This window comes from Macrobrachium rosenbergii, chromosome 25 (genome assembly GCF_040412425.1).
Source record: "Macrobrachium rosenbergii isolate ZJJX-2024 chromosome 25, ASM4041242v1, whole genome shotgun sequence".
Taxonomy (NCBI): domain Eukaryota; kingdom Metazoa; phylum Arthropoda; class Malacostraca; order Decapoda; family Palaemonidae; genus Macrobrachium; species Macrobrachium rosenbergii.
Genome location: NC_089765.1, coordinates 45,086,454 through 45,110,671, shown reverse-complemented (window position 1 = coordinate 45,110,671; position 24,218 = coordinate 45,086,454). Strand labels below are relative to the sequence as shown.

Below are 24,218 nucleotides of genomic sequence, written 5' to 3'. Positions count from 1 at the left end.
CTGGAGCGAGAGGGCTAGGCTAGGATCCCCAATCTCTGATAAATATCGTTAAAGTTAACCAGTAAGCATATAAGTACCCGTAATATGAATAAATATACAAAAATATAAGGACTTGTGCTAAGCGTATAGCCTAACTGAGCGAGGCGAACAGGAAGTAGGCAGCCATTAGACTATACCTGACGCCGAGCCCGGATCATAATAAAACCAAATTATCCATGACATCCAATACACCATAAATCAGAAAAGTGACAAAAGAAAGCACCACCCTGGAGAGGGAATCTACTCGAACGAGAGCCTGGTATACGCTATGAATTAACTACAAGAACCAAAATAAGGGGAGGAAGCCTCCGTAAGGAATAACGCTAATCAAGGTACCAGGATCCGCCCGATATAGATAAACGCCTCCCAAGGGAACTTCTTGAAGGGGAATTATAAAACATGAATAAAAATGTAAGCGACCGAGAGAAACCCTTGCAGAAACCACCTGTAAGAGTGTGCTTCAAGGTCATCATGGCTGAGGCGGCGAACGCCGGGGAGCGTCCGATATATGACCCTGTAAATATTAATTTACGGGCCTATAAGAGCCTCACAAGTAGTAAAAACCCCACAAGAAGATGGTACTTAACTTAGACACGGTGAAATTGCTTGACGACATGATGAAATTAATCCAAATTTGGACAAAAAAGGGGCAGCACAAGAAAAAGCTTTCTAATTAAGCACGTGCTAGTATGGAATGAGATCAGATGGCGCTGGGGTCGTCGGTTGGCAGGCGGGTGAGCATGGGCGCTGGATCAGCTCCCCACATTCCGGGGTTTTGTCATTGGGATATCTTCAGAGTGCGGTCCTGTGGCAGTGACAACAATCACTCACCCTTACCTATACCGACGTCTATTTTATTATAGATGATCGATCTGGGGGTAGTAACCCCAGCATTCCTGATAGCTTTTTTCTCTGGTATATTTAGCAAAGAATTTACCTAGAAATATGTGCTGGATGGATATTTCACCAGCTGACACAGGGACGAGCTCAGAAAATAACATTGTTTATTTATGGTAAATTTCATACAGAGTCCAAACCCATGGCTGAAAAACAAAAAAAAACACTGTTATAACATATTTAAACAAGAATCATCCATTTTCCCCAACAAAATCACTTTAAAATCTTTCAATACATGTATGATGAAAGATACTAAAATTGTTTTTCCCACAAAATATCCTTGTAGTAAAATAGGCGTGCTTATGTGAGGGGTGCGTCTTAAACACCTGCAATTACAGCACCCAATGTTAAATGTTTATAAGCCATGATTCAATACACCATATTTTTCTACAGTTGTACCTAAAAAAAGAATTTCATTGTTTTATCAAATATGTATTTCGAAACATAAAAGCAACATGAATGCAAAGAGTTTATCTATACCATTATCAAGGTAATAACATTTCCATTATTTATATATTGCCAACAAAAGTAAAAACCTTGATATATTCTCTTTATTTGTAATATACAGTAATTATACATTTACAACTGTTGAAACTTCATATACACTAACCCTTGGTATGTCCAAGCCTCTGCTGGCTAGATCTGTGGCAATCAGCACTTTTACTTGTGAAGACTTAAATCTTGCAAGGGCTGCTAATCTGGACTTCTGATTAATCATAGAATGAAGCGATACACTTTCAATGCCCAATTCATTCAACATAAGGCCTAAAATCTGAAAAGATTAAATGATATGGTTTTATTCATACGCTTGGTCTAACTGGGTAATGGGGTACACTTTTTATTTTTCCTATGAAGAATCGGAAAACTATGCCAGTGAGTGTTGGTACATCTAGATAACACTACCACTCTGAATAAAGAATAGAAAAGAATAAGGGAACCATTGTGACTAACATGCTTGATACTAAGTAGTGCAATGAGAAACTCAATTCTTGTTTTGTGTAAAATTAGCAATCGTTTTCTTGACCTTGATGCGTAGACCAACCAAAATGGTACTTTTCATTTTTGTGAGGACACTCTTGAGTACCTAGCTTAATACTTGTCTAATAATTTTAATTTTCAATGGTGTTTTGTGCTTACGAGAATAGGAAGATACTCATTAGGTGACTGTGATTGTAGTAACTCAAAGTCCAATCTCTTCCACTCCCATGTTATCCAATGTCTTTGAACATCCATAACTTCAGTAATCTGCACTGTTCAAGTTTTCTGCTACCTAAAATTTATTTTTCTTGTACTCCTATATATCATTTGTTTATATGTAAAAATAAATATCTATTCAACTGAATAATCACCTAAATATTTATGATGGAATATGATGTATCCTCAAGACTTACAATACAGTATTGGCTATGATAGTAGTAGTTAATTATGTATGCCGTATACGATTCCTGTAATAATTTATAAGTATTATTATCATTCAGTACATACTGTTTATTCATTTACTATCCCATATAAGATACTGTGACAGGTGAGGACTGTGACTTGCAATGTCGCATGTGGGTATTAAAAGTAAACTCAATGATGGATGGTACACAGAAAGTAGAAATATACATGCACCTCTTGTATATTTCAGCTATTCATCACTGACTTCATTTACTTTACTTTTCAATGTTCTTATATTTTTTATACAAAAATTTTTTTATATAAAAATTATTAACAACTGTAAAAACTTATCAAGCATCATACAATATATGCAGTAGTAATGGTTTTGTGCAAGGAAATATTAATACCTATCAGACTACTATCTGGTCCAAAGTCCAGGTCTACATACATCTATAATGATGTGTGTTTTTGTTACATTCATGTTCCTAATTTACCAAAATAAATATAATTACCTTAAACCTTGCATTTTTTACAGATTTGTTCCTTCTAAATAATTTTGCCCTGTACACTCAATATAATAAATATACTGACTTTGATCTAGAAATACAGTATACTATAAAAATAACATCACTACAATATTGCTAAAATTAACTGTTTTAAATTTAAATTTACAAAAATAAATACTGTATCTCTATGGTGCTAATTATAGCCTCACCACTGCCAATTTACACTTATATTTTAAAGAATGTGAGCCTGCCTTTGAAGGAAAGCTTACATATAAGAATAAATAGAGGCACAGTATATAGATGATCTAGTACCACTGAATAATAGATATATTATCTAATGTTAATTAAATATATTCCTAGATTACATGAAATTTACAATACTAATTATTACCCCTATAAAACAGGATCCTTTCCAGGTACTGAAACTAAAATTATTAGCGATTAATTTCTAACTAAAGTTTATGATGAAAAGAAGAGATTTTCATTATGAAATACTTGTACTGAGACTTCCTGCTTCCTGCTCTAACATGTCACTTCATAAGACTAACTGATTCATGTGTGCACAATGTTCTGTATTTCCGAGTACTTGTATTTGTATAAGTGAAAATTTTATTTTTAACCCTTAAATGCCTATTGGACGTATCGCACGTCGACTAAAATTGTCTGTTGGGTGCCAAGTGGACGTACCGTACGTCGACTACAAAAAATTTCAACCTTCGGTCAACTTTCACTCGACCGAAATGGTCGAAAAACACAATTGTAAGCTAAAACTCTTACATTCTAGTAATATTCAACCATTTACCTTCATTTTGCAACCAATCATTTACCTTCATTTTGCAACAAATTGGAAGTCTCTAGCACAATATTTCGATTTATGGTGAATTTTTGAAAAAACTTTTTTCTTACGCACGGGCGGTAACTCAGCCGAAAATTTCATAAATTCTTTCGTCATTTTGTCGTCATTTTTGCACTGTTCTATATTAGCCGTTACATAAAGTTTTATATATGAAAATGTGCGCAATTTCATGTAAAATACAGCAAAATACAACCCATGGTTGTAGCTTTTATCAGTTTTGAAATATTTTCATATAAACCACGATAACTGCCAAAATTTCAACCTTCTGTCAACTTTGACTCGACCGAAATGGTAAAAAAACGCAATTTTAAGCTAAAACTCTTACTATCTAGTAATATTCAACCATTTACCTTCATTTTGCAACCAATTGGAAGTCTCTAGCACAATATTTCGATTTATGGTGAATTTTTGAAAAAAACTTTTTCCTTACGTCCGCGCCAGAAATTCTTTCGTCACGTTGTCATAATGTTTGCACCATTTTATATTAGTCGTTACATAAACTTTTATATATGGAAATGTGCGCAATTTCATGTAGAATACAACAGAAAATAACTCATAGTTGTAGCTTATATCAGTTTTGAAATATTTTCATATAAATCACGATAACTGCCAAAATTTCAAGCTTCGGTCAACTTTAACTCGACCGAAATGGTCAAAAAACGCAATTATAAGCTAAAACTCTTACATTCTAGTAATATTCAATCATGTACCTTCATTTTGCAACAAACTGGAAGTCTCTAGCACAATATTTCGATTTATGGTGAATTTCTGAAAAAAAAAAAAATTTTTTCCTTACATCTGCGCGCGGTAACTCGGCCGAACATCTCAGAAATTCTTTCGTCATGTTGTCATAATGTTTGCATCGTTTTACATTAGTCGTTACATAAACTTTTATATATGAAAATGTGCGCAATTTCATGTAGAATACAAAAGAAAATAGCCCATGGTTGTAGCTTTTATCAGTTTTGAAATATTTTCACATAAATCACGATAACTGCCAAAATTTCAACCTTCGGTCAACTTTAACTCAACCGAAATGGTCAAAAAACGCAATTGTAAGCTAAAACTCTTACATTCTAGTAATATTCAATCGTTTAACTTGATTTTGCAATAAATTGGAAGTCTCTAGCACAATATTTCGATTTATGGTGAATTTTTAAAAAAACATTTTCCTTACGTCTGCGCTGTAACTCGGCCGAACATCTCAGAAATTCTTTCGTCTCGTTGTCGTAATATTTGCACCGCTTTATATTAGTCGTTACATAAAGTTTTATATATGAAAATGTGCGCAATTTCATGTACAATACAACAAAAATAACTCATGGTTGTAGCTTTTATCAGTTTTGAAGTATTTCCATATAAATCACGATAAATAGAAAAATTCGACTTTCGGTCAACTTTAACTCGACCGAAATGGTTAAAAAACTGCAATTGTAAGCTAAAACACTTACTGTCTAGTAATATTCAATCAATTAGCTTCATTTTTCAACAAACAGGAAGTCTCTAGCACAATATTTCGATTTATGGTGAATTTTTAAAAAAACATTTTTTACGCCGTAGCGTTTAATTCATGCATCATTTTGTGATAATATTTTCTCTGTGTTGCTTTGATCGTTTTAAAATTTGTTATATACCAAAATCATCGCAATTTAGTGTACAATACAACTAAAAAAATTAACTCATTAGCTTTAACCGTTTTGCTTACAGCGATTTGTATACAATTATATACGAGTTTTTTTTCGCTGTCATATATTCCAATATTTATATATGATAATGATATTTTTAATTTCTGATGGTTGCATACTAAACTTCAGGCAATGACAAAAAAAATGAGCCAAAAATGAACTCTTAATCTTAAAAACTAAGCGTGCTGTGATTTTTTGAAAAAAACTTTTTTTCCGCTTCGGCGCTAACTCACCAAACGCCGCCGGCATACGGGAGACGTTTTTGTAAATAGGGCTTCGGCGTTAAAGGGTTAATTATCAATTTTTAGTAAATACACTGATTCATAATAAACTTCCACCATAGCCACTCAAAATTTATGAACCAAATTTAATTTAGTACGTCTATTACCATCCATAAATATAATTTCAATAAAATGTTAGATAGTTTTATTAAGTTTTCTAAGTTTTACCAAAATATGACAAATTTTTAATTAATCTGCACTTTTCATAGCTAACAAACCTACAGTCTTAACGTGAGGATAGATCTAGTGTCGCTGGAAACTAGTAAAAAACATATAAAATTGTAGAACATGGTATTGGTGGCAACAGGATTCAGCCAATTGGATGAGCGAGGAGGCATCAGCCGACCTCCCTTAACCCGAGAGCGTCGTGATGCATTCAGTTTCTTCCAGCCAAGGGAATCACTGTGAGGGGTGGCAAGAGGTGGGCAACGAATGTTAAGACCATAGGTTTGTTAACTGTGAAAAATACAAATTATTTAAAAATCTGTCATTTGTTTATATGTGGAACAAACCGAGGCCTTAACATGAGGATAGACTCATCTTTAGTGGGAGGAAAGGAAAGTCTGGAACCGACTGGAGGTTCAGCACACTTGGTCTCATTTCCTGGTTAGGCTACAGCAGAGGAAGGAGATGTATACCTCTGATTTGTCAGATAAAAAGTTTATCAAACAGTCTGACTACTGGGCTAATACACAGTGTGGAGGAACACTGTGTAAGTGGAAGTTAAAGAGCTATATCTGTTCAGACAACAAACCTATGTCAGCCACCAATTTGTTTGTTATCATTCCTCTCTCCCCTTGTCAGAGAGAGGAAGGACTAGCTTCTGCAAGGAAATATTCGTGTTTGAATAAACTTTCTCAAACAGAAAGGCCACGAAGAGGAAGGAGGAGGAGTCTGAGAAGCAGGCTTTGAAGGAGGAGAAAACCCCTTCCAAGGTGGTGCCTCCAACTTCCTCCTATGCTACTTCTTCTTAGCAAAAATCCTCCACTGCTCAAGGGGGGCAAGAGCGACATCCAGAACAGGGATTAGTAATATTAAAAACATCAGATCTGCACCTGCTGCAAGTAGAATGTGGATCAGTCTCAAATGAGGCCAGAAAATGAAAGCAAGGGCAACCACCAACCCCAGGACATTTTCTCTGAGGCTTAGTGCAGGGAGGCTGAGATGAGTTCTGGGTTTGCATGATCAAACAAAACAATAGCACACAGAATAGCACTAATTCAGGACACAAAAGGCAAACCAAAGAAGGTAAACGTGCAGGAAAACACCAGGTTCTGGAAGGAAAGGCAGAAGCATGTCCTTCTAGCAAGACAGTAAGGAAGAAACTCAATGTGGCATGGTGCTCTCGGGTTAAGGGAGGTCAGTTGATGCCTCCTCTCTCATCCTATTGGCCAAACCCTGTTGCCACCAATACCTTGTTCTACAATTCTATATGCTTTTCACCAATTTCCACCTGGCGCTAGAAGATTTATCTTCACATTAAGACTATGTTTGTTCTGCATATGAACAATTAGTGCTACACTTTTATGTATCTGTTGTACAGTGAACCCCCCATATTCGCGGGGGATGCATCCCACACACCCCAGCAAATAGCTAAAATCTGCGAATACTTAAAATCCCTCTAAAAACACTTAGAACTGCCTATTTTGATAGTTTAAACACAGAAAAACCCTGTAAAAATGCATATACCTATTTTAATAGTTTTATCACAAAAAGTGCATTTATTCATGAAAATTATATGAAAATACAGTAATTAGTGAATATTTCTCAGTGAAAAATACCACAAATGGGCGAATTTTCTGCGAATGATGGCTAGATATGTTCTACAGAGAAACCCGCGAATGTGTGAGTCCGCGAATCATGAGAACGCGAATACGGGGGGTTTACTGTATATCATAAACCATACATGATAACCATAATGCCCTTTAAACTTATTATAAATTCTATGTAATAACCACAATGCCCTCTTAAGATTCTTGATGTCTTCACATTTTGGATACACTTGTCACTACGAAGCCTAGATTCAAATGATGAACCAAATGAAGAAAATATGACAGCCAGGCAAGATTCAAACCTGCAACCGGAGTATCTGAATGAGGGAACGTTATCCACCTGACCAGAAGAAAAGTAAGTCTATTCAAGCTCAGATACATTTACTAGAGCTGGAAAAGACCCAATTTCGCCATATTATGAGGGCCTTGGGGTTATACCAATTACATAATTGTCAGGTAAAAAAGTGACCAGTAAATTCTAAGTACCCTATAAAATGACAAATTTTTTATTAATTTGTATTTTTCATAGCTAACAAACCTGAGGTCTTAACATTAGGATAAATCTTCTGGCGCCAGCTAGAAACCGGTTTAAAAAAATTAAAAATCGCATATGCAAGGAATCTGTGGCATCTGGCATCTGATATGCAGATGAGGTGGAAGCAGGTCAGAGACCTAGCTGGAACCTCATGATGTATTTAGGCTTTCTTCCAACCCAGGATAAGACATAAGAAGGGTGGCTAGAGGTGGGTGGTCTATGTTAAGACCTCAGGTTTGTTAGCTATGAAAAGTACAAATTAATTGAAAATTTGTCATTTGTTTATACGTGGAACAAACCTTTGGTCTTAACATTAGGTTAACACTAGGATAGGCTCACACTTGGAGAGAGGTATGAGAATCCAAAACCGAATGGAGGTTCTGCACACCTGATCACTCTTCCTAGAAATTAAAGTTCTAAGGAAGAGGACCTAAGCCTCTGAGTTGTTAGATAAGTGGGTATCTAACACCCAGTCCACTGGCTTAAAATACAATGCAGCATGTTAGATTCATTGCATACGTTGAAGTCAAAGAGAACTACAGTAAACCCACAGTATTCGCAGGGGATGCGTACCACACACCCCCGCAAGTAGCTAAAACCTGCAAATACTCAGAATCCTTCTAAAAATACTTAGAACTGCCTATTTTGATAGTTCAAACACAACAAAAAACTAAAAATGCTTATGGAGGTATTATCCTACTTACAACGGGGTTAGGCTCCAAAAAAAACCCATCATTTGTTGGAAAAAACGTATCTCGAATATAGCCTAGCCCACACTAGGGTATTTGGTACCATGTATACATAATACCCTACCCTACACTACAAAGTATACTCTATACATACACAGTATAGTAATTATTAATATCAACTAATTCTGGAGGTTCATGCAGTGACTTATGATAATTCAATATAAAGAGAAATTGCATAACAAACAAGAATTAGCTTATCCTACACTGTGGTATATCGTATTCATATGCAGTAGCCTAGCCTACATTACACTGTACTCTATATTCACATACCCTATTATACAAACATCAACACAACGAATAGGACCAAAGGTCTGTTCCACGTATGAACAATTATTCATTATATAAGCACCTAGACTACCATAACCCTTTACCATATATATTATGAAGGTATATTATATATCCTGAAGAATAACAATATAGTGGGGACTATATAAAAGAGCCATGACACACTGTTTTCATGGAGTTTACCTAATTTCCACTGCATCTTTGGTAAAGACCTGCTATAGCTATGACAACCTTATAAATTTCTCAAATAAGACATTGTGATGTAATTCATCACTACCAGTGCCTCTGATAGCAAAACACGATTCTTCAAAAGTGGCTTGTGAACATCACAGCTTACAAAAAGAATCAAAATCATATACAGTACAGTACATAATATACTTCTCAGTACATTAACTTTGCAAACAGATACACACCTGCGTGCTTTTACAAGTATCTGTAAAGACAATGATGAGGCCCTTGGGATCTTGTTTTTGTTGTTCTAATAACACAGCAACCAAGGTAGCGTCTAGAACAATTGGGTTCACCAAGGAATATCGCTCGTCTAGCTCTGTGACAGTGGCTTGCTTTGAATAATCTGCTTCCCATAAGAAGACCTGAAAAAATTAAATGTTACATATGTTTCTAATAAATCCCAATACTCACTGTTTTACCCAGCAGAAACATACATTTTCCCTAACAGCACACTTTCCATTAAATATAGTGACATGCCTCTTAGAATTCCAGATGTCTGAGAACATCAATAAAAAAGTAACATATTGAAAACATAAAGCATATACTAATAAAGCAATAAAAACTTGAACCAAGCTAGTATGATCAGTAAAAACATCACATTCAAAAGAAAAGATTCAAGATTATACAATCAAGATCATAATTATTTTCAAATTTCCTAAATGCACCATCCACTTGAATGGAAATATAAGTTATATACTTTAAAGATTTTTAGAGTTAAGCAGAGAGTCAAATCAATATGACCATCATAAAATATTACTTCAGTTATGAAGTAAGAAGTTCCATAACTAATAAAAGCAAAAACCATAGATAAGCTAACCACCTCTTACAGTACTTGCAGCAATAAAAAAAACTATAGCCTCTGAATACTGTATACTATGTTTCCTGTTCACTTACATCTGAGGAAGAAAGCTCTTTCATACGTTGTACCCTGTCTGTTATTGTTGCAGAGTATAGCAGAGTTTGCCTTTTTTCTGGTAGTGATGACCAAATGGTTTTCAGCTGCTTATCAAATCTACCATCCATGAGTCTGTCGGCTTCATCTAAGACCAGAAACTTTATCCTGGAAAAATAAGTTTGACAAAATTCTTAATGACCACTAGCTTTGGACAATGATGTAGTTCGGAATACAGTACTGTAATCTTAATTATCTGCACTATGGTCACTACCACACTTTCCTTAACCCTTAAACGCCTACTGGACGTATCATACGTCGACTAAAATTGTCTGTTGGGTGTCAAGTGGACGTACCGTACGTCAACTACAAAAAATTTCAACCTTCGGTCAACTTTGACTCGACCGAAATGGTCGAAAAACGCAATTGTAAGCTAAAACTCTTACATTCTAGTAATATTCAATCATTTACCTTCATTTTGCAACAAATTGGAAGTCTCTAGCACAATATTTCGATTTATGGTGAATTTTTGAAAAAACTTTTTTCTTACGCCTGCGCAGTAACTCGGCCGAAAATTTCAGAAATTCTTTCGTCATTTTGTCGTAATTTTTGCACTGTTCTATATTAGCCGTTACATAAAGTTTTATATATGAAAATGTGTGCAATTTCATGTAAAATACAGCAAAATACAACCCATGGTTGTAGCTTTTATCAGTTTGGAAATATATTCATATAAACCACGATAACTGCCAAAATTTCAACCTTCTGTCAACTTTGACTCGACCGAAATGGTAAAAAAACGCAATTGTAAGCTAAAACTTTTACATTCTAGTAATATTCAATCATTTACCTTCATTTTTCAACCAATTGGAAGTCTCTAGCACAATATTTCGATTTATGGTGAATTTTTGAAAAAACTTTTTCCTTATGTCCGCGCCAGAAATTCTTTCGTCACGTTATCATAATGTTTGCGCCATTTTATATTAGTCGTTACATAAAGTTTTATATATGGAAATGTGCGCAATTTCATGTAGAATACAACAGAAAATAACTCATGGTTGTAGCTTTTATCAGTTTTGAAATATTTTCATATAAATCATGATAACTGCCAAAATTTCAACCTTCGGTCAACTTTAACTCGACCGTAATGGTCAAAAAACGCAATTATAAGCTAAAACTCTTACATTCTAGTAATATTCAATCATGTACCTTCATTTTGCAACAAATTGGAAGTCTCTAGCACAATATTTCGATTTATGGTGAATTTCTGAAAAAAAAAACTTTTTCCTTACGTCTGCGCGCGGTAACTCTGCTGAACATCTTAGAAATTCTTTCGTCATGTTGTCGTAATGTTTGCATCGTTTTACATTAGTCGTTACATAAACTTTTATTCATGAAAATGTGCACAATTTCATGTAGAATACAAAAGAAATAGCTCATGGTTGTAGCTTTTATCAGTTTTGAAATATTTTCACATAAATCACGATAACTGCCAAAATTTCAAGCTTCAGTCAACTTTAACTCGACCGAAATGGTCAAAAAACACAATTGTAAGCTAAAACTCTTACATTCTAGTAATATTCAATCATTTATCTTCATTTTGCAATAAATTGGAAGTCTCTAGCACAATATTTCGATTTATGGTGAATTTTTAAAAAAACTTTTTCCTTACGTCTCTTGTGGTAACTCGGCCGAACATCTCAGAAATTCTTTTCATCACGTTGTCGTAATATTTGCACAGTTTTATATTAGTCGTTACATAAAGTTTTATATATGAAAATGTGCGCAATTTCATGTACAATACAACAGAAAATAACTCATGGTTGTAGCTTTTATCAGTTTTGAAATATTTTCATATAAATCACGATAAATAGAAAAAAAATACGACTTTCGGTCAATTAACTCGACCGAAATGGTCGAAAACTTCAATTGTAAGCTAAAACACTTACAGTCTAGTAATATTCAATCAATTAGCTTCATTTTTCAACAAATGGGAAGTCTCTAGCACAATATTTCGATTTATAGTGAATTTTTGAAAAAAACATTTTTTTTACGTCCACGCGTTACAAATTCATGCATCATTTTGTGATATTTTCTCTGTGTTGCTTTGATCGTTTTACAATTTGTTATATACCAAAATCATCGCAATTTAGTGTACAATACAAAGAAAAACAAAATAACCCGTTAGCTTTAACCATTTTGCTCACAGCGCGATTTGTATAAAATTATATATGAAAAATTTTTTTTTGCACTGTCATATATTTCAATATTTATATATGATAATGATTTTTTTCCATTTCTGATGGTTGCATACTAAACTTCAGGCAATGACAAAAAAAAAATGAGCCAAAAATGAACTCTTAATCTTAAAAACTAAGCGTGCTGTGATTTTTTGAAACAAACTTTTTTTCCGTTTCGGCGCTAACTCACCGAACGCCGCCGGCATACGGGAGATGTTTTTGTAAATAGAGGCTCGGCGTTTAAGGGTTAATCAGTCTTCAATGTGCAGTTCCCTATAATGTCCACTGAATGTTGCATTAAAACAAGGCTACCTATTAACCATATGTATTTTTTTCCTGAAGCTTATGTTTCCTTGCTGTTAAGTAAATGTGGTAATGGAGTAATGGACAGAGGGAGAATATGACCTGCTGCAATATCATTTTCTTTTTTGAGGTTGCTTGAAAGCCAATACACAGGATTGGGTACTTTTTTATCCAAATACTATACAGTCAACTCAGATCATCAAATGTGCCCAAAACTGTCCATAAAATTTTCTACTCAAATTAGGGCTATGAACCTAGAGAGTAAAGTCTGCCATTCTTTTTGATCTTGAAACAATGAATGGTCTTTGTACATCTGTATCTCTGTCCAACAAAGGCTAGAGAAAGGATTTGAGATAGCAACCTAGTTAATCATCATTCTTCTGCAGCTGAATAAGAAAGGATAAAAAAGGAAGAGCTTTCTTGCATTTAAAATAAACATAACATAGTTCAAATTTGGAGAAATTTAATGTTTTTAATTTAGCTTTGCATACTTAATAAGCTTTCATTACAAAAAACTGACATTTTTATAATAAAATAAAGTTTTACATATACTTACCAAGTAATTACACAGCTATTAGTTTCTTTTAACTGGCAGCTAGAATTTTGAAATTCGTGGTAGTGCTAGTTTTGTTTTGGCTGGGCAAGTGACCCCACCCACTTTCAGGGCAAGAGGGGAACCAGCTCAGCAAACGAGCTCAGTATGTTTACGCCTTCCTAACCAAGCAAGGGGAGGAGGGAGGGCTTTGATTATGTAATTACTTGGTAAGTATATATAAAACTTTATTTTATTATATAAAAAAGATAAGCTACTTACCAAGTAATTACATAGCTGAATCCCACAGTGCAGGAGGTGGGATACATGCATTATCTACTCCAATTCATTAAAAATTGTAATGTAAAAGAAATAGAAGTATTGCTAGCACTGGTAAAATGCTTGCTGGTTCCTTTCCTGCTGAGAGAGATGCTACAGGAAAGTACTGCCTTTGGATGGCGCTCATCTCAACATGTAGCGGCGTGGCGGTATAGCCAGGGGTCGCCTACTACATTAGTGGGATTCTTTGCTGCAAAGGAGTATCCAATTGCACACAAAGAATTAACAAAGTCGCCCCTACCCTGGGCACAGTGCCATAAAACAAAACCAGAGAATGAAAAACAGTCGCCTATTGCCAAAAAGTTAAAAAGCACCATTACCCGACCATTATAAGATAAAACTGGTGAGCACTCCAAATACATAGTACCACCAGGCTCCCCTACAACTTGACACCATTAATCAAGGCGAAAAAATATGAAGGATTGAAGGAAGATTTCCTACACTCCTTCTCCCAACACCATACCAGCAACCAAAATAGGACCCACGTTTGCAACAGCCACTTATTCCAGGCTACTAGTCTCTCTTCTTTCTGTTTGGTCGTGTTGAATGACTTGATGAGATCAGATAATTCTTTATTGGAAGACAGATTTATGCTTCTATGTCTAAAAATAGAGCTCAACATTGCTCTGCAGCTTTAATAGTTGAGGTAGACAGATTCCTGGAAGACTTTTAAGTAGAGCAGGAAATTACCTATCTCCGCTACAGACATCTTAGAAGATGAGATGTTGCGTCTCCTGCACCAGTCACGGAAGACTGTCCACTTGGTTTGATATACTTTGCTTGAGGATTGTCGTCTGCAATGAGCAATAGCATCAGAGCCAGAGTGGACAGTCTTTAATGGAACCGCTTGAAATGTGGTTGTCTGAGTCTGAGTAGTTTGGGTTTTTCAGGCAACAGCCTTGGAAAATCCGTGAGAAGTTCCAGCAAGTCCGGGAACCATTCCTGTGCTGGCCAGAAAGGGGCTACTTGAGTCATCGTTACATTCCGATGAATGCAGAACTTGTTTATTACTTCTCTCACCATCTTGAATGGAGGAAAGGTGTAAAGGTTTTTGTTCGACCAATCTAACAGCATTGCGTCCATTGCCCATGCTTGCGGATTTGGTGCCGGCGAACAATACAGAGGGAGAAGATGGTTTTTTGCAGTTGCAAACAGATCTAGAACATGCCTTCCCCGCAGTTTCCATAACTCTAGGCACACAAGGGGGTCCTGAGTCCATTCTGTGGGGAGAACTTGCTTTCGGCGGCTGAGCTCATCTGCTAATACATTGAAATTCGCCTGAATAAACCTGGTTAAGATCTGGGTCCGATTCTGATCTACCCAAATGAGCAGGGGGCTTGCAGCTTGGCAAAGGGTAAAAGAAAGAGTTCCCGTTTTTTGACGTAGGACAGTGCCATGGTGTTGTCCGAGTCGACAGTCACTGTCTTCCCAGACATCTCTGATGCAAATGTTTGCAATCCCCAGTGAATTGCCATCAATTCCTTTATATCGATATGCCATTTCTTTTGCTCTGAAGCCCGAAGGTCTGAGACTTCCTTGTCTCCCAGGAGGGCTCCCCAACCTAGGTCTGATGCATCTGAATAAAACACTAGGTCGGGACTCAGAGGAAGGAACGACTTCCCTCAAGAGAGTGTGATGATGTAAAGAAAGATTAAATAGGGAAGCATAAGAATAGAATCTTAAAAAGAGAGAAGTGGAAAAAGATAAATTATACAGTAATCGATCGAGTAAGAATAGAATAGAAGAGAGAGAGAGAGAGAGAGAGAGAGAGAGAGAGAGAGAGAGAGAGAGAGAGAGAGAGAGAGAGAGAGAGAGAGAACAACAATTAAGCCTTGGTTGTTATGCATTACTGAGGCTAAACATGTCAAGCAAGCTAAAAGTAGGAAACTGTCTTTACATGAACTCAAAACAGTTAGCGAGTAAATCACGCCCAGGGCCGTAAAACTGATTACAAAGTCTTGAACCTGTGCCCTTGCGACCGAGCATAACCTATGACCTCGTAGGGAGTCAATGTTCCAGCCATATCTATAACCCCACCTTCAATAGGACGCGTTCAAATGAATTTCCGTGAAAAAGGGCTGGACAAAGAGAAGTAGTTCACCATTTCTCCAATTAGACATTCTAGGGAGAAGCCATTAACTACTCCTCCTGAAGTCATTTCCAATCAAATCCTTTAAGGAGAGATTTTGACAACACCCAAAAATGTCCTTCCCAATCAAGCTGTTTGAGGGGAGGCCATACAGATAATATCTTCCAATGAAGTGACTTCAAGGGAGGAGATGGGAAGATAGCAGAGAAGCAGGGGTTCCAGAGAAGAACGAAGCCAGAGAAGGATACAGTCGCTAGTCACCAGTACAAGAAGACGCAGTACTTCCCCCTAGCTTCTGTGGTCCCAACCAGACTTTGACCATGGGCTACTTAACCAGACAGAAACTGAACTTCGACTAGCAAGAGTGGTTTTCAAGAGAGTAAAACTGTAACCGTAATTGTACTTGTGTATGTAATTAACTTTCATCATTAAAGTAAGAAGCTACCCATTTTGTCTCCATTACGCCTTTCTGAGAGATATAATTACATTTAATATAAATCCCTTTTAAGTAGTAGACCCGTGAGCTGCTGACTACGAGAAGAGACGCTGTGGATGAATACATCGTTGACTTAGAAGAAAGACGCAGGTAAGAAGGGAACAACAATATGTCACACGAGTTATGAAAAGACTTGTGCATGACATAAAAATGGTGGTGCAAGTTTCTTTTCGTAACTTATGCACGACAAGAGCTTGCCTCTTGATTTCCACCAAGCAAGGTCCTCTTATTTCCTTCGTTATTGGAAAAACGAAAGAGTCTGGGTATTTCTTTCTGTTCCAACTGACTTTCAGAAAGAACTGCAAGTTTCTCATGTGAAGCCTTCCCAGGGATATGAATTGTTCCATGGATGAGAGGGTCCCCAACAGGCTCATCCAGCTGTTTGCAGAACAGGACTGACGGGAGAGAAATTTGTCTACCTTCTGAAGGCACAATTCTATCCTTTGTGGGAAGGAAAAACCGGAAAAATCTTTGAGTTTATCCTCATCCCCAAATAAGCTATCTCCTGAGAATGAGTCAGTTGAGATTTTGGAAAGTTTATCATGAGTCCCAAATCCTGGACAAGAAGAAGGATCTTAAGAAGGTCCTCTACACATTTGTCCTTCAACTGGGAGCGAATGAGCCAATCATCGATACATGACGAAACATTGCACCCCATCAAATGTAACCATATTGCTATTGGAGCTAGGACTCGTGTGAACACCTGCAGAGCCGTGGACAGGCCGAAGCAAAGAGCTCTGAATTGATACATCTTGTTCTGGAACACAAACCTTAAAAACCTCCTTGAGTCCTGATGAACTGGGGCATGGAAGTAGGCGTCCTTCATGTCTATCGAAATCATCCAATCTTTTAGGCAAATGGATGCAAGAATGGACTGGGTTGTTTCCATTTTGAATCTTGTTTTCTGTACATACAAATTCAGGGCACTCACATCCACTGGCCTCCAGCCCCCCAACAGTTTGGGGACCACAAACAGCTAATTGTAGAACCCCGGAGAGGTGGTGTTCTCAACTAACTCGATTGCTTCTTTTTCGAGGAGTGCTGACACTTCTTGGGAGAGGGCTGAAAATCTCTTGGAGCCTACAGAGTGGGCCGTCAATAAGACAGGCTTGTTGGTTAAAGGAGGTTTCAGTAGAAACGGGATCAAATACCCTTCTCTCAAGACTTGCATAATCCAGCTTCCCGCTCCTCTCGCTTCCCAATGCTCCCAAAACTGGAGGAGTCTTGCTCCCACAAGTGTGCAGAGGACCAGATCCTCACTCATGTGCAGGTGGTTTTTTGGAGGACTTTTTGATTGCTCGAGGGGTGAAACGGGAACTTGTGTGAGGTCTAGGGAATCCTCTTTGTCTGCCCCTACCACGAAAGGGCTGAGGTTGAACAGAGGAAACTGTCCTTGAGCTGAAGGCAGGAGTCTCCCTGGGACGCCTCCCTGACTGTGCGAGAAGGTCCTGAGTGGACTTTTTCTGCAGATCAGAAGCAATCTGCATGACAGTAGCCTGAGAGAACAGGTGTTTCTGGTCATGCAGAGAGAAGAGGAGCTCAGACTTTTGAGAAAGGGTCACCCCCTTTTGTGGTTTAGGAACACCAAAGCTCCCTTTTCTTGAGAATACCCATCGCAAACTGTGAGGATAACTCAAGCGAACCATCTCTCATACCTTTATCCAGGCATGAGATGACTCCTAAAAAGTCAGAAGAGAAGTCTTCCGGAAAATATGGGCAATCCTTTATTTTACAGGCAAGAGCTTTTACTGCCCAGTCTAAAAAGCTGAGCACTTCAGAGACCTTAAAAAGTTGCTTGATAAGATGGTCAAATTCTAAGGTCGAGAACAAATCTTTGCTGAATTAAAAACCGACCTTCTGGAGGAGTCTATCAACCTGGCAAAGTCTCCCTGGGAGGAGGCAGAAGCTCCCAGGGATGGGGCCTCTCTGGTTGCATAAGGTAAGTATCTTCTCTGCGACAATCTAGACGGTGGCAACTAAAAGAGGCTCTTCCCTGCTCTCTCTTGCTCTAGAGCCAGCTTTCCACTTCATGTAGGGCTTTCTTAGCAGAAAAGGACAACATCATTTTAGGTAGCCACGAAGAAGTTGTCTGGTTGTCCATTAAGTAAGTCGAAGCAGGTGACACCGAAGCTGCAAATGAGAAGAAATCTGGAAATGTCGCCAGCACGAACCTGAGCAAGGAGGCATATGCTAAAGGAGGGGTAAAAGGATCCACCTCTTCTTCCTCCTCAGAAAAAATGGGCGACAGCTCTGCAATAGGCTGAGGAGTCGAGGGCGTCTTCTTAATTAAGCCCAGAACATTATCCAACTGGCGTTGGATCAACTGGAATGAAGGATCCACTACTGAGGAAGCCTGTTGTGCTGCAGAGAACGAAGACAGAGACGTGGCTGGGAGTGAAACTGCAACTGTGGGAGCAGGAGTTGGCAGTGCTGAAGAAGAGACAGGCACTGCAGAAGGCTCGGAAGAAACTGGGCGCTCAGAAGCGGAAACGGACTTGGGTGCCGACAGACTGTCTTGCAGCAAATGGCAGACGGGCGCCCAGGAGCTGACCGATGCTTGGGCACCAGCGGTAGCTCGTTAGGTAACGGGAGTTCAGGAGCTAACAAGCGCTCAGGAGCCGATGGCCGCACAGTAGATGACGGGCACTCGTTAAGAGCCACACAACTAGGAGCAGAACGTTCAACAGACAACGGAAGCTCTGGCACCACTGGGTGCATTGGCGCCACAGACTTCTTCCCAGGGGCCAAAGAAGATCTAGCTAACGCTGATTGATCAAGAGCTACAGGTACAGGAGCTGGGCGCAAGGGCGCTAGTGAGCGCTCCGAAACCACTACATGCCCAGGTGAACTCTTTGATACTAAGGATGGGTGCTTAGCAAAAGCTGTCCTACCACTAACTCTGGGTGATCCTGGGAGAAACGTTCCGGACTGTCCCAAAACTACAGGATGAAAGTCGCCCCGGAGAAGTTTCTTTAACCTTCTTAACAGGGACTGAAGGAGGCTGAGACACTCCAAGGGTGTGCCTTTTCAGAGGGTAAGACTCTCCTTGAAAATGTCATTGGCACCTAGGACTAGAATCACTGCTGGAAACACTTGATGAAAGATGATCCACTTCCATGGAGACGTCTTTCCAGCAGCACTCCGTCGTAACCTGGGACGTGGCAACAGGTCCAACTGAGGGAAAAAAGTTAAGTATATCTTAGTTTAACCAGACCACGGAGCTGATTAACAGCTCTCCTAGGACTGGCCCGAAGGATTAGATTTATTTTACATGGCTAAGAACCAACTGGTTACCTAGCAATGGGACCGGGACCTAGAGCTTATTGTGGAATCCAAACCACATTATGACAAGAACTGAACTTCTATCACCAGAAATAAATCCCTCTAATTCTTCATTGGCCAGTCACAGAGTTGAACGCTGGGCCAACAGCGTGCTAGCCGAGAGCTCTACCCACCCCTCCAATGAAGAACTTCCAACTGAGGGAGCAACTGACTGTGGGCAGACCCCACCGACCTTCTTTGGGCTACCAGTTTGGCTACTCCCAGGTTTAGGGGTTTGCCAGGGACCTTTGCCTAGGAGAATTAGTAGGACAGACAGCCACCTCCTCCACTAACACTTCACCAGCACTTTTCACGCTCACTTTGTCCATCAGGACTTTCACTGAAGCACCTAATTTCTCCATTGTATTAACCAATAACACAAACTTAAGGTTAATTCTAGACTCAAGGCTGGTTATGGGGTCAGGAGCGGGAGTAAGGGACCCTGGGTGTGGAGTGGTTGGTACAGACTGAGATGAGGGATCGAGTGAAACAATAGACCCTGGGTGTGGAGTGGTTGGTACAGACTGAGATGAGGGATCGAGTGAAACAACAGACCCTGGGTGTGGAGTAGTTGGTACAGACTGAGATGAGGGATCGAGTGAAATAATAGACAGAAAATCAGAATTATTATCATTAAAGGACTTAGCAGACACCTGACTAGCAAAAGTCTTCTTACTACTAGCTCTTGCTGCTGCCTTCCTCTTTTTGTTCCTATTTAATTTGGCCAAATGACTATTCAAAGTCTTCCACATTTTACTATCCCATGAAACACATTCTTCACAAGTCAATTCAGGAGAACATATTTGACCCCTACGAGTCGTGCAAAGTGTACGTGGGTCACAGCAGGTTTTAGTCAGTCGAGTATTGCAGCCTTTACGGCAATACCTAAAACTCCTGAAAACCTGAATCGGACATTGCCAACAAGTCATGAGTCAAAAAGCCTAAAGTTAGTCAATATTCAGAAAGAAAACGACAATATCGGTAACACTGTCTGATGAAAAATACCTCACATTATCTAATTGTGCCGAAAAAGCTACCATAAAAAGAATACTTCACCAATAACTCCAACAGGATCAAAAGAGAAGGGAAAATTCCAAAAAACCACTGCTGCCAATCAATGTATCCACAGCCATCAGCTGGCAGAAACATACTGAGCTTGTTTGCGGAGCTGTTTTCTCTTTTACCTCCGAAAGTGGGCGGGGTCACTCACCTAGCCAAAACAAAACTAGAGCTACCGCGAATTTCAGAATTCTAGCTGCCGGTTAATAGAAACTAATAGCCGTGTAATTACTTGGTAAGTAGCTTATATAAAAATGACAAATTTTCTAAAGTACATAATTTGTATTTTTCCTAACACACAAACTTGAGGTCTTTACATACAGAATTGACTTTCAGTGAGCTGGGAGTCCGACCGTTAAACTTTTGCAAGGTTGGTTATGGTAACAGTTACCATGGTAGGGGCAGAAGCACCGCCCACCCAGTCAGTATACATTCAGTTATGCGAAGTTTACCTTTTGGACCACGTAAGAGAATGAGAGGTGGTAAGAGATGGGCCAGTTCCTCGTTGGGCGAGCGGGTTCCGTTCTCAGCTACCACTCTGTTGGCTGCGAGTTCGAATCTCCGACCGGCCAATGAAGAATAAGAGGAATGTATTTCTGGTGATACAAATTCATTTCTCACTACAATGTGGTTCAGATTCCACAATAAGCTGTAGGTCCCGTTGCTAGGTAACCAGTTGGTTCTTAGCCACGTAAAATAAGTCTAATCCTTCAGGCCAGCCCTAGGAGAGCTGTTAATCAGCTCAGTGGTCTGGTTAAATTAAGATATACTTAACTTACGAGATGGGCCCTTAATGTAAAGACCTCAGGTTTGTATGTTAGGAAAAATGTATTTTTATAATAAAATGAGGTTTTGTACATACTTACCTGGTAATTATATATATAGCTGTAGTCTCTGACGTCACGGCAGAAAATTGAAAATCGCGGCAGCGCTAATGAATAGTCACGTGATACCCCTTCCCACCACCCTCTACAGGTGAGTGAGAGGAACCATAACCCAAACCCTTCATATGTTTATGCCATACCTGCCCATGAGAGGGGAGGAGGGTGGGCTTTGATTATATAATTACCAGGTATGTATGTACAAAACCTCATTTTATTATAAAAAATACACTTTTGTACATATAACTTACCTGGTAATTATATATATAGCTGATTGGCACCTTGATGGAGGTGGGCCATGGCAGCTAATATGAAAATTCTAGACAATTGTGAAAATAAAAAACACAATGATGGTTCCTTACCTGTTGAGGTAGCTGATTTGATGGATACTGCCTCTTAATCTGCTATCCTCAACTTGCACCAACTAGGTATATAGACCTGAGGGTTAAGTGCTAGAGGGCTACATGCCAGTCGAGGGCTCACCGTGGACTATGCATGATAACCAACCAAATAAATGCCCCTGCCCAGGGCGCAGTACACGAAAAATACATAGAACAAGGGGTGTCACCAATAACCTGTACCTTAAAAATATTACCCAAAATGTAAGACTGTTGGGTACTCCTAGTCACAATGTACCCCCAGACATCCCAGAAAACAACAACGCTAACCTTAAGCAAGAGAAAGCATCACAAGGAAGGATCGACTTCCTTTATTCCCTTACCCAACACCGTGCCAGTCACCACAAACGGTCCTAACGTACTGCATCCATCATATATTGTCTCAATCTCTCTCAAATAATGAGACGCGAACACTGACCTACATTTCCAAAATGTAGCTTGAATAATTGAATCTAAGGAAAGATTCCTCCTATATGCCAACGAGGTTGAGACCGCTCTCACCTCATGTGCTTTAACTTTAGAAATTTGAAGCTGCACATCTTCTACCTGGTTGTGAGCTTCTACAATCAGGTCTCTCAAAAAGAAGGAAAGAGCATTCTTCGAAAGAGGCCTACTCGGATCCCTCACAGAACACCAAAGATTAGGAGAGGGACCTCTCACTGCTTGAGTCCTTTCGAAATATACTTTTAATGCTCTTACTGGGCATAAAAGTCTTTCTTCTTCATCTGGTCCCACCAAATCCGAGAGACCAGGGATTGAAAAGGATCTCCGCCAAGGCTTAGACGGAGTCTCATTCTTTGCCAAAAAACTCAACAATGAAGAACAGACTGCCTTACCCCTAGAAAACCCAATTCTCTTATCTAGGGCATGCAACTCACTGACTCTCCTTGCTGTAGCCAAAGCTACCAAGAAGATTGTCTTCCTCGTAAGGGGTCTGAAAGAGCAAGACGATAATGGCTCAAACTTACTGCCCACAAGCCATTTCAAGACCACATCTAAATTCCAGGAAACCAATCTCTCTCTAGAGTTCTTGGATGCTTCAAACGATCTGATAAGATCTGACAAGTCCTTATCATTTGAAATATCCAGGCCCTTATGCCTAAAGACTGTCGAAAGCATTGCTCTGTAGCCCTTCATCGACGACGAAGACAGCTTCCTATCCACACTCAGATACAGGAGGAAGTCTGCGATCTCTTCTAAAGTGGTCTTAGAAGATGATGTGCCAGTCTTCCTACACCACTCTCTGAAGACTGACCACTTAGCTTGATAAACTGCTGTGGAGGACTGTCTGCGAGCTCTAGCGATGGCTCTAGAGACCTTCCTCGAAAAACCTCTAGCTCTGAGGCAACGTTCGACAGTCTGAACGCAGTTAGCTGAAGAGCGGATAGACCTCCGTGAAATCTTCGGAAGTGAGGCTGTTTGAGTAGATATACTCTCGGTGGTAAAAGCCTCGGGAAGTCTACGAGAAGACTTATCAAGTCCGGGAACCATTCCCTTGCTGGCCAAAACGGAGCAACCAGCGTCATACGCACGTCCTTGTGGGACAACATTTTTGTTAGAACTGCTCTCAACATCTTGAACGGAGGAAAGGCGTAAAGGTCCAGACCTTACCAGTCCATCAGCTTTGCATCCACGAAGACTGCCCCCTCGTCCGGCACTGGAGAGCAATAAAGAGGCAGTTGAGTTGTCTTCTTGGTGGCAAACAGATCTATGAGAGGACGACCCCATAGATTCCACAGTAGGAGGCAAACTTCTTGATTCAAGATCCACTCTGTTGAGAGTACTTGAAAGCTCCTGCTTAGCTCGTCTGCCCTCACATTGAGCTTCCCTGGAATGAACCTTGTCATCAACGTCGTTTGGTTCGTTTTCGCCCATAACAGAAGATCTCTCGCTACCAGGTATAGCGAGAACGAGTGGGTCCCTCCTTGCTTTTTTATGTATGCGAGAGCTGTTGTATTGTCTGATTGGACAATCACTGCCTGGTTCCTTACCACCTTCGAAAATTCTAAAAGGGCTAAATGAATGGCCTTTAATTCCTTCAGACTGATGTGCCACCGAAGTTGTTCTCCCTTCCATCGGCCTGCTGTTTCCAACTTGTCTAACGTGGCTCCCCATCCTAGATCTGAAGCGTCTGCACACAAGATGAGGTTGGGGTTCTTTGGGAACAGTGAAATTCCTTCCTGAAGTTTCTCTGGAGAGTTCCACCAACTGAGGTCTGCCTTTATCTCCTCTGAGATTTGAAAAACAAACGAGTCTGGGCTCTTCTTCCTGTCCCAGACTTCTCTTTAAAAAGAACTGAAGGGGCCTTAGATGTAGTCTCCCCAAACTCACAAACGGTTCTGCGGAAGACAACTTCCCCAGAAGGCTCATCCACTCGTTGGCCGAGCACTGGGTCTTCTTCAGAAAATCTCGCACTTTCAACAGGCACGACTCTACCCTCTCCACCGACAGA

General features: G+C 39.3%; 1 protein-coding gene across 3 annotated transcripts in view; it reads right to left on the bottom strand.

Annotated features, from left to right (window-relative positions):
• The window catches only part of Dbp45A (putative ATP-dependent RNA helicase Dbp45A), a 186,875-nt gene that overhangs the window by 88,868 nt on the left and 73,789 nt on the right, over positions 1-24,218 (bottom strand). For all 3 annotated transcript variants that reach the window (XM_067127554.1, XM_067127556.1, XM_067127555.1), the window contains exons 4-6: positions 10,111-10,276; positions 9,399-9,578; positions 1,547-1,708 (exon numbers count right to left, since the gene is read on the bottom strand). In XM_067127554.1, the coding sequence (XP_066983655.1) occupies positions 1,547-1,708; positions 9,399-9,578; positions 10,111-10,276 (508 nt within the window). The remainder of the gene's footprint in view (positions 1-1,546; positions 1,709-9,398; positions 9,579-10,110; positions 10,277-24,218) is intronic.